The sequence below is a fragment of the Podospora bellae-mahoneyi genome, chromosome 2, assembly GCF_035222275.1.
Source record: "Podospora bellae-mahoneyi strain CBS 112042 chromosome 2, whole genome shotgun sequence".
Lineage (NCBI taxonomy): Eukaryota > Fungi > Ascomycota > Sordariomycetes > Sordariales > Podosporaceae > Podospora > Podospora bellae-mahoneyi.
In genome coordinates this window covers 4,834,395-4,849,417 of record NC_085881.1, presented here as the reverse complement: position 1 = coordinate 4,849,417, position 15,023 = coordinate 4,834,395, and the positions used below count along the sequence as shown (strand labels likewise).

At 52.1% G+C, this 15,023-nt stretch overlaps 7 protein-coding genes across 7 annotated transcripts; 3 read left to right on the top strand and 4 right to left on the bottom strand.

Moving 5' to 3' along the window:
* Positions 1-3,823: 3,823 nt before the first annotated feature.
* Positions 3,824-5,094, bottom strand: QC761_213490 (uncharacterized protein). Its single transcript, XM_062877081.1, has 3 exons — positions 4,671-5,094; positions 4,141-4,602; positions 3,824-4,082 (listed from the first exon to the last, which is right to left on the bottom strand). The coding sequence occupies exons 1-3, from the start codon at positions 5,039-5,041 to the stop codon at positions 3,965-3,967; spliced, it is 951 nt and encodes a 316-aa protein (XP_062735739.1). The 5' UTR covers positions 5,042-5,094; the 3' UTR covers positions 3,824-3,964.
* Positions 5,095-5,455: 361 nt separating this feature from the next.
* On the top strand, positions 5,456-6,987 carry QC761_0046100 (uncharacterized protein). The gene is made up of 3 exons (XM_062872405.1): positions 5,456-6,598; positions 6,673-6,845; positions 6,905-6,987. Exons 1-3 carry the CDS (start codon positions 5,787-5,789, stop codon positions 6,934-6,936), a joined length of 1,017 nt encoding a protein of 338 aa, XP_062735738.1. The 5' UTR covers positions 5,456-5,786; the 3' UTR covers positions 6,937-6,987.
* A 59-nt stretch (positions 6,988-7,046) lies between these two features.
* On the bottom strand, positions 7,047-9,514 carry QC761_213470 (uncharacterized protein). Its single transcript, XM_062877080.1, has 3 exons — positions 8,159-9,514; positions 7,783-8,103; positions 7,047-7,723 (listed from the first exon to the last, which is right to left on the bottom strand). The coding sequence occupies exons 1-3, from the start codon at positions 9,121-9,123 to the stop codon at positions 7,153-7,155; spliced, it is 1,857 nt and encodes a 618-aa protein (XP_062735737.1). The 5' UTR covers positions 9,124-9,514; the 3' UTR covers positions 7,047-7,152.
* Positions 9,515-9,857: 343 nt separating this feature from the next.
* Positions 9,858-10,985, top strand: QC761_0046080 (uncharacterized protein; the record flags this gene model as incomplete). Its single annotated transcript, XM_062872404.1, has 2 exons — positions 9,858-10,132; positions 10,193-10,985. 2 exons carry the CDS (start codon positions 9,858-9,860, stop codon positions 10,983-10,985), a joined length of 1,068 nt encoding a protein of 355 aa, XP_062735736.1.
* A 508-nt stretch (positions 10,986-11,493) lies between these two features.
* QC761_0046070 (uncharacterized protein) lies at positions 11,494-11,915 on the top strand (the record flags this gene model as incomplete). The annotated part of the gene is made up of 2 exons (XM_062872403.1): positions 11,494-11,554; positions 11,581-11,915. The coding sequence occupies 2 exons, from the start codon at positions 11,494-11,496 to the stop codon at positions 11,913-11,915; spliced, it is 396 nt and encodes a 131-aa protein (XP_062735735.1).
* Positions 11,916-11,928: 13 nt separating this feature from the next.
* On the bottom strand, positions 11,929-12,806 carry QC761_213450 (uncharacterized protein; the record flags this gene model as incomplete). The annotated part of the gene is made up of 2 exons (XM_062877079.1): positions 11,929-12,532; positions 12,589-12,806. The coding sequence occupies 2 exons, from the start codon at positions 12,804-12,806 to the stop codon at positions 11,929-11,931; spliced, it is 822 nt and encodes a 273-aa protein (XP_062735734.1).
* A 345-nt stretch (positions 12,807-13,151) lies between these two features.
* On the bottom strand, positions 13,152-14,977 carry QC761_213440 (uncharacterized protein; the record flags this gene model as incomplete). The annotated part of the gene is made up of 2 exons (XM_062877078.1): positions 14,164-14,977; positions 13,152-14,090 (listed from the first exon to the last, which is right to left on the bottom strand). The coding sequence occupies exons 1-2, from the start codon at positions 14,326-14,328 to the stop codon at positions 13,152-13,154; spliced, it is 1,104 nt and encodes a 367-aa protein (XP_062735733.1). The 5' UTR covers positions 14,329-14,977.
* Positions 14,978-15,023: the final 46 nt, after the last annotated feature.

Below are 15,023 nucleotides of genomic sequence, written 5' to 3'. Positions count from 1 at the left end.
AGTGGCTGCGTTTGAGACCAGTCGGGGACCCAAGAGGCAAGACCAACGCGACCATGGGGATGGCGGACGGCCAACAGTAACGTTAAGCCTATGAGTGGTAGTAAGTACTCTGCAACTGCGGCCGAAACTGATTCAAGACTTCGAACATAGTCGATGATGTGATCCAGACTGATGCTCCCGGGACGGATTAGGGCTTTTAGCGCAAATACTTTGACTCGGAGGTCAGTTGCTTGACACGATCTAGTTGAGCCGAGGGCTCTCCACAAACTCCATCAGGTGGGAAGCTTCTCTTTATAAGAGGATAAAGTCAGTACACCGGGAGCTGCAGATCGGTTGACTACCAAGGTCTACTTTTTGTACCCGAAGAGACAGCGATGAAGCAGCTCCCACGAGGCGTGATCTAAACCACACACTACCAGGACCGATTTTCTGTCGCTCATATATACCTCTTGTTGTACCCAGATTCGAGAGAACCATGAACGGTTAATCAGCTCTTCCAAATCTACCACCACACCCTCATCCTGACTAGGGCGTTCTGGTCTTCAGGTGCCATCCTCAAAGAGTTTGAAGGGCCCATCAACAGCCTGGGTAAGATCTTTGAAAACGGTTCGACTGCTAGATGTCTCTTCTCCGAGGTAAACAACGGTGCGACTGGCTGAGGCATAGACCCGGTCCATCATCCGGACTTGATGTGATCTTTCTTCGTTATCTTCCCGGTTGATGCAAATGGCGTCAATCCACATTGGGCGGGGGGTGTCGGGCAAGTCGCAGGTTTTTCAACGCGTTGAAACAGTTCCAAGTGACCTTAAGCTGGACATCGGTATCTCCGATGAATATCTGCACTGTGTCTAATGCATCTCCCAAGCGTATGAAAGTGCTTCGTACGGTGGTGCCAGCTCAGAAAGACGACGGATGTCCAGTCTCATCGAATTGGCGCATCGCGGCGAGGGCTCGGATGGATCCGCAGAATTCGGATGGAGTCATCATGCGGCAAAGACCGATAACGGTAGGGCGAGAATAGCACCATCATCACTGATAATCGGAAAAAAAACAAACTTGCCAGTGACAAGATCGACGGTGATTGTGTCGTTAAAACAGTACATATGTGTGCAGCAAGCGAAACCCGACGGCAGAGACCCCTCTATACGAATATCTGCAGTCTCCGAGACGCTGGCCGTCGAAGCGAGCAAGCCACGGGCACCCTCGGCCAATCAAATGTTAGCATAATGCTGCCCGTTTGTTTTGCCTTACCTTACCTTGGCCACTTGGTTTCTGAAGATCAAGGTAGGGTCTGTTTATTATGAACTTGACCGACATGAATGCCCAGATTGTTCCTCATTGCCTTCCTGACGTCTTTCCAAACTCACCCGAACTCCCGTCACCTGTAGCACTCACTTTGCGTCTCGGCTTACAACAATCATGGAGACCAGCCCGGGAGATCCAGGTTTGACATGTGGGACCGACAATGATATTGATGCTTTACTTGACTTTTCTTCATATGATTGGCTTCGAGACTACCAGATCGATGAATCCACTTTTGCTTTCATTCAACCTACGGTTAGAAGACATCATTATCATTTGCAACGTGTCTAGGACTTCTAAACCCCAGCGCTAACCATTTATCAGATTCAGGAGGAAGCATACCGTCCCCCAAACCGACCAGCAAACGACTTACTGGAGCGAGCAACCTTCACGCCATCCGGAGAAGCACCCCGGGAAAACACTCAGCTTCACGCGACTATGTATCCCAAATCGGGCCTGGCATACCCACGCCACGAAATCTCCTATGGGCCGATCCACACAATTCTTTTGATCATCGACGCGAACACTGTGCAATACAGGCTTCAGAATATCCCTTACAAGTCAGCTGTATTGAGGAGGATCAAATTTGTGGTCTTGGGAGCTCAAACTGGGACCTACCTCTCCTTCATGGCAACAACAAACCTTCCATGGCTCCGATGGCAAGTCCAGTGTCCGAATGTGACTGCACGAGTGTTTATGAGACAGTTGAGACCAACCCCATACCGGTTGTGGATGGTGGAATGGCACTTCTCCCCATGCTAGCTGAGAACTTGCCCCCGATGGTATATTTTAAAGCTGGTCATCAGCTTGGTCCTGGCGCCATGGATTCCCAGGCGTCAAATCAACGCATACGAAGGTTTGGTTGTGCAGAGTGCGTTTTTGCAAAGAAAACCGGCAGTGTAAGTACCGTACCCTTTTCTTCCGGCTTGATCCCGGACTCTGCCCAGTAAGAGTAACGTCTATAGTGCGACGGGGCTCCAGGAGTGCCATGCAGCCGATGCAACCGACTTTCTCAGAAGGCAAGCAAAATGATCCCTAGCAATGGCATAAAAGACCACCTTCCCATGCCCCTGGTTATGTTTTTTGACATCAGTGAGTATAAAGCCCTTAGAATTCATGGTAGGTTGAGTCGCTAAATATTGCGTTCAAACAGAGGCGACCCACGAGCTTCTGGTTTCACTTCGTGTGGAGATCGACAAAGTGACCTTCAAAGACGGGTTCATGAGTCTCGAGAGCTGGTTCTCAACAAACGACAACATTCTTTGTCACATTGACAGCGGAGGGGAAAACAGGGTTTATTCACCATATTCCATGACTAGCCACACAATTCGCATGAACCATCTATCCACAACATCCCGCGCCAGATTGCGCCGATGCCTCTGACTCATATGTTGAGCCCTCACTTTCTGCGACCTTGTTGGATGCCTTCGCAGATGGAATGGCTCCCGGACGGGAGATGCAAGCTTTATCGGAACTTGACGTATGTATCTCCATTTCCACGTAAGGTGTGATATAACGTTAAGGCCTGTCTTTGCTAATGCCCCATCAGCAGAGGGTCATAGTTGCCTCGTCGCGGTGTGCCTTTTATCTCGGGCTTCTCTTGAAGATCTTGCGTTCAGGTTGTTCTACCTCATCAACAAGACGCTTAGTCCCGAGGACACAGATCCGCGAGAAGCTTATGATCCCGCTATTGTTTTGTGCGCCTTGCGTATCGTGTATACATCTGTCGAGAAATTCAGGAAAACAACCAAAGACTGGGATCATGGAAGCCTGAGAGGGCTGGTCAGTACACAAATTCCCGCTTTACTTTTCGAGAACGGGCAGATACAGAAACTAATTCCGTGATACATATGTTAGAAGAGCTTCATCGACACCCTTCGTTCACGTGCGCCCGCTGCAACTAGTGTCATCAAGCGGTACAGACACCAGAAGCTTGGCATCCTCTGTCAGGAATCTGCCTCCACAGCAGTCTTGGTTCAGCTCATCGAAGAGTGTGCCGTCAAGAAGTCAATTGCTAGCTTCGCCTTTGAAAGGTTTCAGCCGGATGGATTGTGGCCTCTTGGAGGCCCGGATACGGGGTGAGTCTATTTTGATGGTCCTCTCATCGGCTGCCCACGGTACCTAGAAGGAAAATGCTCCTCTGATATTGGCAAACTTTAGGACCATTTATCATACATACACCCAAATGCTCAAGCTTTCTGTCAGTTGTAAGGATGCAGAGGACCCTAACTGCTGGGCCCGTTACGGTACAGTAGTTGATTCAGAGCTGGATCTGGAGCTCGACAGATTCCGTTCAGATGATAATAACAGCAGATTTGTATCACATTTGGACCTTGACCTCCAGGACTTTGATACAGCCCTTGGCGAAATGGTCGACGCGGATAGTCGAGGTCGAAAAAGAAAATTATCCGCACTTGACCCTGCCGAGGACACAGCCACAGCAGTCGATGAAGGGCCACCACCAAAGCGCTGGTGTGAGGGAGTGGAAAGAGTGGCTCGCAAAGTGGTTGGTACATTTGGATTTGTGGTTTAATAAATCGATTGTGGTCATGGAGTCACAGATTCATACACCAGGATAAAGGGTTCCCTTTCTCGGATATTTAAATGCGTGAATAACAACAACCAGAAAAGCTCAATCGTTCGCCAAGTCTTCCCACTGTTTTTATAACGCCTCAGTTCCAATCAGGACTGGCTCGGACGAGCAAGTAAAGACATCACTATTGAAGCCCCTGTCACAAGTACCCTGCATGTAGCCAACGCCAACCGTCTCCAGCGCGGCACTGCCATTGATGAGGTTAGCCCTTGAGCAAAAAACTCGTCTTCGTCTGGAAAACTTACGAATCCCCACAATCCCACTTTTGCTTGACAGTCAAAATGTTGAGTTTGGGGTCGAAAGTGAACGTCGCTGCTGCCTTGGTGACATCCGACTTGCACTCCCCCTGAAAGGGACCAACCGGGGCAGATGTAGTGGCACAAGTAAACGTCACGCCATTCACGCCCAAGCTCTTGAGAGTGAAGCTTGGTCCAGTATCGGTTCCGGCCTTGGGCTCAAAGCTGCCAGGAGTGAGGACAAACTGTCTGTGCCACTTCTCCAGTGTCCATGACTGGTATTGCTCAGAGATCTCAGAGCAGGAGGCGGTGTTGGCGTCTGGGGCCGTGGGAGCAAGTACAGTGCTTATTCTGAGGTCAGGGCGAGCGCCTGAAGATGTCGCCTTGGGGATGCAATAGGCGCTGCCCTCTTCGGTGTAATCACAGTCAAGCTCGGAAAGAGGGAGCGTTCCAGTCGCTAGGCCGTCGGTCCTGATTTAAGACAAAAGCCGTCAGGTCCAAGCACTGGGAGAAAACGAGAATCGAGAAAATGGACTAACCCCTCACGATCACTGCAGGCAAACACATGAGCCAGATACACCACCTTCTTATTCCAATCCACCGCAAAAGCCACCGACTTGTCCGCCCCACTACCAGCACCAGTCCAGATGCAATCGCTCCAAATCAGCTTCTCCGTGACATTGTGGAAACCCTTCCATGATTCTGGCCATTGCGCTACACACTCGTAAAGAGGTGTTGTGCTGCTGCTGAGACTGACCGAGATGGTTGCAAGGTCGCTGCCTGGCTTATCGACATCTGGGCCGTCGTAACGGGCATCGAGTACCCGGTGGGTGTACCCTGTGGTGGTTGAGCATTGTCTGGCTGCTTGCACGCCTGCGGCAGCGGACAGCACAACGGCAAGGTATCTCATCGTGAAAGACACAAAATGTTGTGACGTCTGAGTAAGGGTATAGGTCGATCAGGAAGGTCAACACGAACACTAAAACCACATGCAAAAGAGGGTGTGCCTGGCAATCGATTTAAATCATGTCTCTCTGTTCCCGTCCCTTATAGGCCGAACGCTATCCTGGTCATATCGGAGATGCAGATCAGCCACATGGCAACAATTCTAGAATGTGGTAGGGAAGTATAGCTCATGTGCACCATATAGTATCGAGAGCGTGGACTATCACTGTTATTTACCCTCCTATTCTGCCATATTAGCAACCTGCGGCTGGCTTATTACCAAGGCGGGATCAGCAAAGAGGGGAAACTTGCCCCCTTTTCCTTCTCCAAGACTTACCCCAACAAAAACACACGCACCATAGTACAAGGCTTTTCATCTGCCGATCTTCCCAAGCAAGAGTCGTAGATTACCCTAGCATCGCAAATATCAAGGCTCGGGCTTATTTGAACAAAGCCTTTGTATCAGCAGACGGCATTGGGGCGGCTGTAGACGGAAGGCTTTGCCATGTGGTTTGTCCTTTACCCCAAACCGGGGAATGGGACTGTTGTGTTATTTAGGACGAGGTTACCTTGTTGTCTGTTCTTGCGTTTGATTTTCCGGGTTGAGCGTCTTTGGAGGCTGATATCTTTTGTTGTTCCTGCTGGTGAAACTCCCATCGTTCTTCCTACCACCATCCGCCTCAGGAGCACAGGAGAAACAGACCAAGATCATGAAGTCAACCCTCCTAGCAGCGGCACTCCTTCAAGGAGCCGCCCAAGCCCAACAAATGATACGTTTCGGCTGCTCCCAGCTCGTCGTCTCCCGCCTCGATCCCCTCGTCAACCCAGGTCTGGAACAATCTCCCCACGTCCATCAAATCGTCGGTGGTAACTCCTTCAACGCCCACATGCCCTTCGAGCAAGGCTTCGACCTCGTCAAAAACTCCACCTGCACCTCGTGCACCTTCAGCGAGGACTTTAGCAACTACTGGACCGCCGTCCTCTACTTCAAGGCCCGCAACGGCACCTACAAGCGCGTGAGGCAGTTCCCCAACGTCGGCCTCAGAACAGACGGCGGCGTGACAGTCTACTACATCCCACCGTACGACGGTAAGACAACCGTCACCGCCTTCAAGCCCGGCTTCCGCATGCTCGTCGGCGACGCCGGCCTCCGCCAGAACAGGGGCATGCAAAAGCAGCTCTGCCACCGCTGCCTCGGCGCTGGTTACGACCGCGGCGGAGCCCCCTGCACAGGAAGCGACAGCACCACCCTCCCCAACAAGTTCTGCGACGGCGGCATCAGAACCACCATCACGTTCCCCACCTGCTGGGACGGCAAGAATCTCGACGCGCCTGACCACAAGAGCCACGTGGCGTACCCCCAGACTGGATCGTTCGAGAGCACCGGCCCCTGCCCGAGCTCGCACCCGGTTAGACTGCCGCAGTTGATGTACGAGGTCATGTGGGATACCCAGGCGTTCAACGACAAGAGCCTCTGGCCCGAGGATGGGTCGCAGCCGTTTGTGTGGAGCACTGGTGACGGGTAGGTGACCCCTCTTGTTAATTAGCCCCTTGGTTTGTTGCCGGGCCAACCGTGACTGACCACTTGCCCCACAGGCTTGGGTACTCCCAACACGGCGATTACGTCTTTGGCTGGAAGGGAGACTCTCTGCAGCGCGCGCTCGATGCCCGTTGTTCCAATGCGGTTTGCAAGGAGCTCAAGACCCAATCGTCTGAGGAGGCGATGAGGTGCACTCAGCCACAGAATGTTCCAGAGAATGTTGATGGATGTAAGTTTGCCTCGCTGGGAGATGTTGGTGAAGATTATGCTTGCTGACACGTAGAAAAGGGCTGCAAAAGATTCCTGGCGATGTCATGTAGATTGTGATCGGACATGTACCTAACGAAGCGGGAAGACCGAGGTATGGGGGATAGAGGTTAGATGACTGAAGTGAACAAATGCAGTCTACCTAGCGATTCGCTACTGAGATTCCGGATTGCTGTGATATCACTTCGTTCTCGGTGTCCCCTGAGTCTGGAAGCAACCGGGTTTATTCATCAAAACAATATGTACAATTACCTCGCTCATCTGATCTATTACATCAGCTCCCTCTCTGTATAGCCCGCATCCAACTCAACCGGCGGCAGCGTGTTTTGCGATGCCCTGGGCCTTGGCCGGTGGTAGGTTGGCAGCTCCGCATAATCATGGCCCCCATCGACCTCGTGATAATGGGCAACAGGTACCTTTGTGTCCTGAAATTTGGTAGGCAGCTCCTCAACCTGGGCATCAGAGGGCATCTCTCGCACATGTGACTTCGAGGCCAGCTCCTTGCGATCAACAGCTCCGTACACTCCCAGCTCGCCCAGGTCATCTGTTTCGGTGAGCGCGTCGTGTCTACCAGCTCGTCGTCGACGCCAGAAAAGCCAACTACCAATGATGGCGGCCAGACAGATCACAGCCGCTAGTATTATTCCCACCATTGCTCCCGTACTCAAGCCGGCAGGTGCTGACATATCTGGCATCGTGGTTGTTGTTGGGCCCGACGGGGAATCTGTATTTGAACCTGACTGGGAGTCTGGCGAGTCTCCACTGGTGAATAAGGCCTTGGCAGATGTTGCAAAGAGCTGCTCGACGCCTTCGGAAGACCATTGAACATCAGAAGAAGTTCTGGTTCTGAGTTAGCAACTGGCCATCATGAATTATGTAGATGAAGAGATATTCTTTACCGCTTCTCATACCAGTCCTTGATGGCGTTTGCTGATACATAGGCGGCGGCGTTGGAATCGTATTCCAGCTTCCATTCGATCGCTGTCATATCGAACAGAAGGAGCCCCTGAGGGATCGGATCTCGGATTTGTATTTCATCCTCTCTGCCACGACCGCCGACGCTCAAGACTTGTCGGTTGCCGACGGCGACGCATGTGTGGTAAGCTCTCCGGCCGCCTGGTGGTGTTGGGAGTTTTGTCCAGACAAATCCGGGCAGGCTGAGAATGTAAGCGTCTTCGTACACCAAGTAGTCCCGCTCATTTGAGCCACCAAAGATGAAACTGTCTGGTCAGCAATTCGAATACATTTATTCAGGAGAGCTATCATGCAACTTACATCTCGTGGCCCCCTTCCTTGCTGCTGAATGCTGCTGTGCAAAATCCGATTCTCGGTGAAGGAGGAATATCTCCAGTGGTAACTTGGGACCAGGTTTCTTTCGTCACGGGATCGAAAAATGTGACATTTCTCATGTCGAAAAAGTCCATCTCCCCAAGTGGTACCTCCTTGTCAGTTCGTCCGACGTGTCCTCCCATGACTACGACAATCCCATTCTCCCCAACCCCAGAAATAAACTCGGCAGACGCTCCGACAACTGGCGTGTCCCCAAATGGACTGAACTTTTGAGTACCATTCATGAGCGCCTTGCTTTCAAAGTCGAAAGTTATCATCCCAGACAGCTGGCGAGTGTTATCCCTTCCCAACTGCGTCCAAGGAGTGGCTTGTCCGCCAATGACGATTCCCATTGTGCCGGTGCTGGTGACAGCCCCAGCTTCGCCCGGGCTGATTTGATCCAAGCGCACCCCATTAGGAAGCGTTTCCACGCCCCATTCACCTCCTCCTCGGCTGTCAGCGGTGAACTTGTAGACTTCATCCGTCACCATCTCGAGCCCAAACGGCCAGTATCCACCCCAAGCATAGAATACCCCATTCTTTGTATCGGTCCACAAGTACCATCTGTTTCTAGCCAAACTTTCAAAAGGTTTCGGGGTTGCTTTGATGGTGACTGATTCAGACTTCCACGATTCGTTCAGGGGAATTGAGAGGGTGGAGTTGACCTGGTTCTCCACTCGGCCGCGAATGGAGCTGAAGCCGTCCTCGTACTGAGTGATTTGGCCGCCTTCAATGTAAACGTGATTGTTTAGTACGGTAGCGCGGGCGAGGGCCCGTCTGACATAGTTCTTTGGTGAAGGAACGTCGAGAAGGGCAGCGTCCGTTGTCCCGGCGGTTAGGATTGTGGCCAACAATGATGCCAGGAGAGCGCTGGTCAGTCGGTGTGGCGCCATCGTGCTGGTCTTTTCCATCTAGATGTTTGCGTGAAAAAGACGAAAAGCATTCGACGCGATGAGAATTTGTTGGCCTGGCGTTTGATCATCAGCCCTGTGGGGGTGGTTGAGCTGCTGCCAATCTCGGTAGCGGAACAGTAGGCCAGTTACCGGCTCCATGATGAATGTGTAGTGTCTTGGCGGTTTTATTCAGGGGTATTTGAAGTTTAAAGAAGCTTCGCGGGTGGGAAGGATTTCCCCGTTCCCTGTCCCACGGGAGCCGCCCGACAAGCAACGGGAAAATCCACGGGATGGGCACACCGACGTCGAGGGGCAGGATGGCGTCAGGAACTGTTGATCAAACACATGTCATGTCATCGCTATGAAGATATGCAGGCACCGAAAGCACGTCGAAGAGGTCGACAAAAAGCTGTTTGGGTTGCATGGCCGCTCGCTTGTTGCTAGGAAATTCGTGGCTGCCAGAGCAGCTCTCATTGGCGGGCGGCAACTCCAACCCACGCCGCCAACTTGCCTGTCTATGAGTTGTCATGATGAGTTGTGGCTTGGGACAGGAGGTGACTGTGCTGCGTGCCGCACTGGTTTTATTCAGCCTCAGCGCTTAGCTTCTTGGTTCGGGATTGCTTTTATCTCCAGTTTCTGTCTTGGGCGTGTGTTTACTTTCCATAACACTTTTCCTCTTTTTTCTTTGCCTTTTCCGTTTTCTTTTCATCTTTGTGCCCCTCCTGCTATTGAACCAGTGGTGACTCCCCAAAATGAGACTTCTCAACACTACAACCCTCAGACTTGAGCAGTTCCTCAACATCATGCCCCAATATGCCATTCTATCACACACATGGGGAGAACAGGAGGTCACCTTCAATGACATCTCGAGCTCTGCGCGAACATCGCTCAAGGCCTGGCAAAAGGTCAAGAACTATTGCAAACTCGCACGATCCCAGGGATGGCAGTACGTCGGGATCGACACGTGTTGCATCAACAAGGCCGACAGCTATGAATTTGGAGAGGCCATCAACTCCATGTTCCGCTGGTATGAAGAGGCTCAGATCTGTTAGGCCTTTCTGGAGGATGTCTCTCCACATTATTGCAGTGATGGAAAGTCACGGCCTCGCAATTCCGAGGTGGTCCAAAGTCGCTGGTTCACGAGGGGATGGACTCAACAGGAGCTGCTTGCTCCGCCGTTCTTGGCTTTTGTTGACTCAGACTGGAACATCGTTGGCTCCAGGGAAACGTGCACACTTGCAGTAGCATATGCAACCACGATCGAACAAAAGGATATCCAGAATTTTAGGTCGTGTTCCATATCAACAGAGCTCTCGTGGGCTTCTAAACGCCAGACAACAAAGATCGAGGACAGGGCTTATAGTATGATGGGTCTCCTAGGCGTTCACATGCCCCTCCTCTATGGTGAAGGCAAGAATGCGTTTGTTCGCCTCCAGCACGAGCTGATACGTCTGTTCAACGATGAAACGGTGCTTCTCTGGACTACCCGAAAAGGGTCAGTATTCTCCACCAATACACGCTCATTTGCTGAACGCATGGGGGGACGAGGCCGATATCCTGAGTGGATGGTACGGGAGAGCTTGTTTGCAGAATCTCCCGAAGCATTTTCTGAATCCAACGGGCTGGCAGTCATTCGTTTTCATAAAGGGCTCAGGAATGTCGGCATCTCCAATGACGGCATCAGCCTCAAAGTTGAACTCTTTCAACGATTCGAAGACGAAGGTTCAAAATATCAGCAGCGGCTTTCGAATTCACGAACCCCAGCTCTCTACGCGATCAAATTAAACTGCGCGCGGACCAGCAAGCCAGACGACCCTATGATCTTGCCCTTGGCCGCCACCGGCATTGGACATCCCGTCTACGAGGTACTGAGAACTTGATCCCTATATTCGTGGCAGGAGTTCATGGACACCACCAGATTGCTTAGAGGAAAATGGCAAAGCTTGGGCCGGCATAGTATTACCCTCACTCACCCCAAGCCCTCGGCCCTCATCAATCCATCAACCACTCTACTTACGGTTCACGCCAAAAGCTCGCGCTTGGCATTCTTGCTCTTGCGGAAATCATTCGGATACAGGCCTGATAAAGATGGTCACCAACAGTGGTCTTTAGTGGCACCTAGGGCCATTTCCAGCAGCTCCGATGCAGGACTCCTCGGTTTCGCAGACATGGACTATTTCGGGACCATCATGTTCAAAGACGGAGGAGCTTTAATGACCAATTGGACGTTATACATTCAAATTCTGGGTGTCACCGGGACCAGTTCTTCGCCCATCTTCTACCTGTTGGTGGTCTATTTTTGTCCGCCATTCCCCCGCTTCGGCATCTGGCTTGTTGACAGGAAACTTCCTCGACCAGAGCGGTGGGTGGATATTTTGAACCAAAGTAATGGACCAAAACCGGGAAGTAGTATTGACGGAGATGCACCGGGACCAGAACATCTTCTCAGGTTCTTGAACAAAGATATTCATACAGGCTTTGACTTGGACTCTGAGGTCGATTATCCTCATACGGCGCCGTTCGGAGACAACTTGCTGGTGCAACTGACGGCTAAACCAATACCCCTCTCTCCCAACAGCCCTTCAAGACTAGAAGGCCAACCGTTCAGCGATGATCCCGCGCAAGACACGGCGGCAAACTGTTGGTTAAGGCGGGCAACAGCGGATGAATTAACAATCTCCAAACACGTCAAGCTGGAAATCTCATTGGTGGAAAAGGAGCTACTGGAAAACGACCACCCAGACAAAGTAGAATGGAAATACATGGAGGAGATGGAGGATGATGATGACCTTTGCGACTTGGATGACTAAATGCCCCACAACCTCAAAACCTCAACCCAGCCCCCCTCATAGCCCTCACAAACCCTTCCCACGCCCCCTTCCTCGGCCCCTCTACCACCTCCAACCTCTCCCTCAACACACTGTGCACAATCTCCTCTTTTTCCTCCTCCCTCACCAAGTCCACCCACGTCTCCTCGATATACCTCTCCAGCTCAATCCCGGGCTGATCCTGCCCCGCCTCTACCAAGTCCTTTTGCTGGGGATGCAACTCTGTCTGCACGGCCGGCGGCATGATCTCAATTACCTTAATGTGGTGGGTATGAAGTGATTCCGGACCGGAAACCTGGCACCGGAGTGACCAAGCCAGACTGTGCACGGCGGCTTTGGTAGCGGAGTAATTTGCGCATCGGGGCAGGGGGAGGACAGCGAGACCTGAGGAGACAAGAACAATGGACGTCGGGGATGGGGCGAGCGAGATCAGGTGCGGGAGAAAAAGGGAGACCATGTGGAGGGGGGAGAGATAATTGGTGGTGAGCTCTGCTGAGACGGACGACAACGAGATGGTGGACGGGGACGTGAAGTCGAGGGACCGCTGGAAGCCGGCGTTGAGAATGATGGAGTCGAGACGGGGGTACTTGGATGTGATCCTAAAAAAGATCACGGTCAACGAATAGGCTAAGATGAAAGGATTGGTGTAGCTTACTCCTCAACCCACGCGGGCATGGCGTCCAAGTCCGACACATCAAATGGCTCAGCAGCGACTTTCTCGCTGCCATGTTTCTCAACCAGGGCTTCAAGACGATCTTTGCGACGGCCAATTGCAATGACAAAAATGCCCGCGGATATCATGCGCTCGGCCAGTGCAAGACCGATGCCTGATGTTGCTCCTGTGATGAGCACGGTCTTGTATGGGAACGGCATAGTGAGGTTAAGTGGTGATTGTTCTACGTGGCTGATTAATGACTTTCAATAAGGATATTTTGGTTTCTTGGGTAGGAGAGATAATTGCAATTTTTTGTGGCATCAAATGATCTCAAATCAAAGATCAGTCAAGGAGAAAGCAACTCATCGTGACATGAAAGGAGGGGTTGCGCCTCTTGGCAATAATTCCCATAGTCTCCACCTTTGACCGCAAGCCTCCATTCCAACTCCATCCTGCTTTGGGGTTACACTACCTCACCCTCCCGGCTTTGTTTCCCGCTCCGCATTACCCTGAAACACGATTCCATACCTATCATTGCTCACTCCCATACCTATCATTGCTCACTATACCATATTGTCGCCATGGACACTGTTCTGAGGAATATTCGTTCCGGTAGTCGCCCCGATAGGAGCCGCATGGTGGTGAGCAGCCGTCCCATTATGATGACCAGTCAGCCCGTGCTTCTCTCCCCAAGCGCCCCGTCTCGTAAACGTTCCCACGTCCAAGTATTGCTGGCCGCCATGTCCAAAGGTAAAAGACGTTGTGCGGTTCAACGGGACGTGGTTCCACCTCCAGTCCCAAATCGAGGCATACGTCATCCGGTAAGCGCTGAAAGCAAAAACAGTTCCAATAACAGCGCCGGCGAAAACGTCGTACCAGTTGTGATACTCGTCGATAGTAAGCGCGCCTCCGATCAAGCAGGCCCCGAGGACAGGTGCGTACAGAACGACCAGCTTCCACATGGCAGGGTGATAATCCGAGAATACTTTCAGCTTGCCGTTCAGGTAGAGACTGAGGAAGATCAGGCCTGCAAAGGCGGCAGTGGTGTGCCCGCTGGGCATACTTTCCAGCGAGTCGTTGATCTCATCTTCATCGCCGGTGCAGATTTGCTTGGTATAGTAGATGCCTGTGTATCCCCGTCCATTGTACCCAGCTCCCTGGACGCCGGCCGCATTAGAAGCCAGAGACAAATCCGGTTGGCAAACGGCAAGGAAGTGAGGGCGAAGGCCACCGATGAGCCACTTGATGAAAACTTGGAACACGGCGGCGGTGATTAGGCTGTACAGCAAGCCAATGACTGCGTTGTTGAAATCCCAAAACGATCGGATTCGGATCTGCATGACCAGCATGATGACAATGGGAATGACAGAAGCCAGAAACGCAGCGAGCCAGATCGGAATGATCTCCTTGCGAAGAGGGTAGCCGAACTCGGGGTAGACGATCTCGCCGTCGGCAAACGTGACGGGGAACGAACGGGTCGGGGCTGGTTTCGCGTGATAAACCTGAGTGAGTCCTCTGTCAGTAACTAGACCCAAAGGTCAGGAGCTCAGCAGGAGCCCGGAGAAGAATCCTTACACCCAGACCAACGGCGCCAAGGGCAGCCATGGTCAAGATATCCAGCCATGTCGCCTTGAACCACTGACCGACACTCGGTCGAGAAGACGCCGAGCGCAAGTCGTTATGGGTGTGATGGTTCGCATCCGGGGCCGGGACCGGCTTGCGATTGAGGAAGTTGCCCATGTTTATTATCGCAGAACTTGGAGTGATGGCGAGTGATGGGAACTTTTTTTCAGTCAATAGTGCCCCAGCTAACCAGTGGTGTTGGTCGAATGCTGGTGTATTGAGGAGGGCACTGCGAAAGGTAGGGTGACCGGCAGCTTCCCCAAAAGATAATGTCGACAATATCTGCAGGAAGTGCAAGACTGGCCACAAACACAAAGATATATCACGGAGCTCTACTTGCTCTCCTTCAGCTCATTGTGGCATTGACGTCAGTGTGCGGCTATCCCCGGGCCGTCCCCGGACCTGTTGGAACGCTACGGCTAGTCGGCAGGTGCCTTGCACGACACCACAGTCGTCCCTGTCGAGTTTAAAAACAGGCGCCCACTTTCCAGGTGCCGATGCAGCCGTGCGAAATTGATAAGCGTGCGACACATGGTGAAGCATAATGACTCCGATGTCATGCACCTCGTCAGAAGCTCCAAAAAGGTGGTCGAAGCGATGACATGGCCAATGTCGACCACTGAAACCCCGCATTGGAGTTTGGTGCAAACCTGGAAGAGAAATACTGAAGAAAAAGACAGCAAAGGGCATGTGCATTTGTGGATAGAAACATGACCGACCCATGTTTCGCGACCGCGGAGACTTTGAACACACCAAAATAGACGCGATATCACGTGAGACCCTTCATCTTGACCTGAGTTGAAGTAAGGACA

Excerpts from the sequence above, each read along its gene's own strand:
- QC761_213470 (XM_062877080.1), bottom strand. The coding sequence starts at position 9,123 with ATGGAAAAGACCAGCACGATGGCGCCACACCGACTGACCAGCGCTCTC. Across the intron at positions 8,104-8,158 it reads AAGGAAGGGGGCCACGAGAT|TTTCATCTTTGGTGGCTCAA; the intron begins GTAAGTTGCATG and ends CTGACCAGACAG. Across the intron at positions 7,724-7,782 it reads AAGGACTGGTATGAGAAGCG|AACTTCTTCTGATGTTCAAT; the intron begins GTAAAGAATATC and ends ACTCAGAACCAG.
- QC761_213490 (XM_062877081.1), bottom strand. The coding sequence starts at position 5,041 with ATGAGATACCTTGCCGTTGTGCTGTCCGCTGCCGCAGGCGTGCAAGCA. Across the intron at positions 4,603-4,670 it reads GCCTGCAGTGATCGTGAGGG|GACCGACGGCCTAGCGACTG; the intron begins GTTAGTCCATTT and ends GTCTTAAATCAG. Across the intron at positions 4,083-4,140 it reads AAGTGGGATTGTGGGGATTC|TGCCGCGCTGGAGACGGTTG; the intron begins GTAAGTTTTCCA and ends CATCAATGGCAG.
- QC761_0046100 (XM_062872405.1), top strand. The coding sequence starts at position 5,787 with ATGAAGTCAACCCTCCTAGCAGCGGCACTCCTTCAAGGAGCCGCCCAA. Across the intron at positions 6,599-6,672 it reads GTGTGGAGCACTGGTGACGG|GCTTGGGTACTCCCAACACG; the intron begins GTAGGTGACCCC and ends CTTGCCCCACAG. Across the intron at positions 6,846-6,904 it reads TCCAGAGAATGTTGATGGAT|GGCTGCAAAAGATTCCTGGC; the intron begins GTAAGTTTGCCT and ends CACGTAGAAAAG.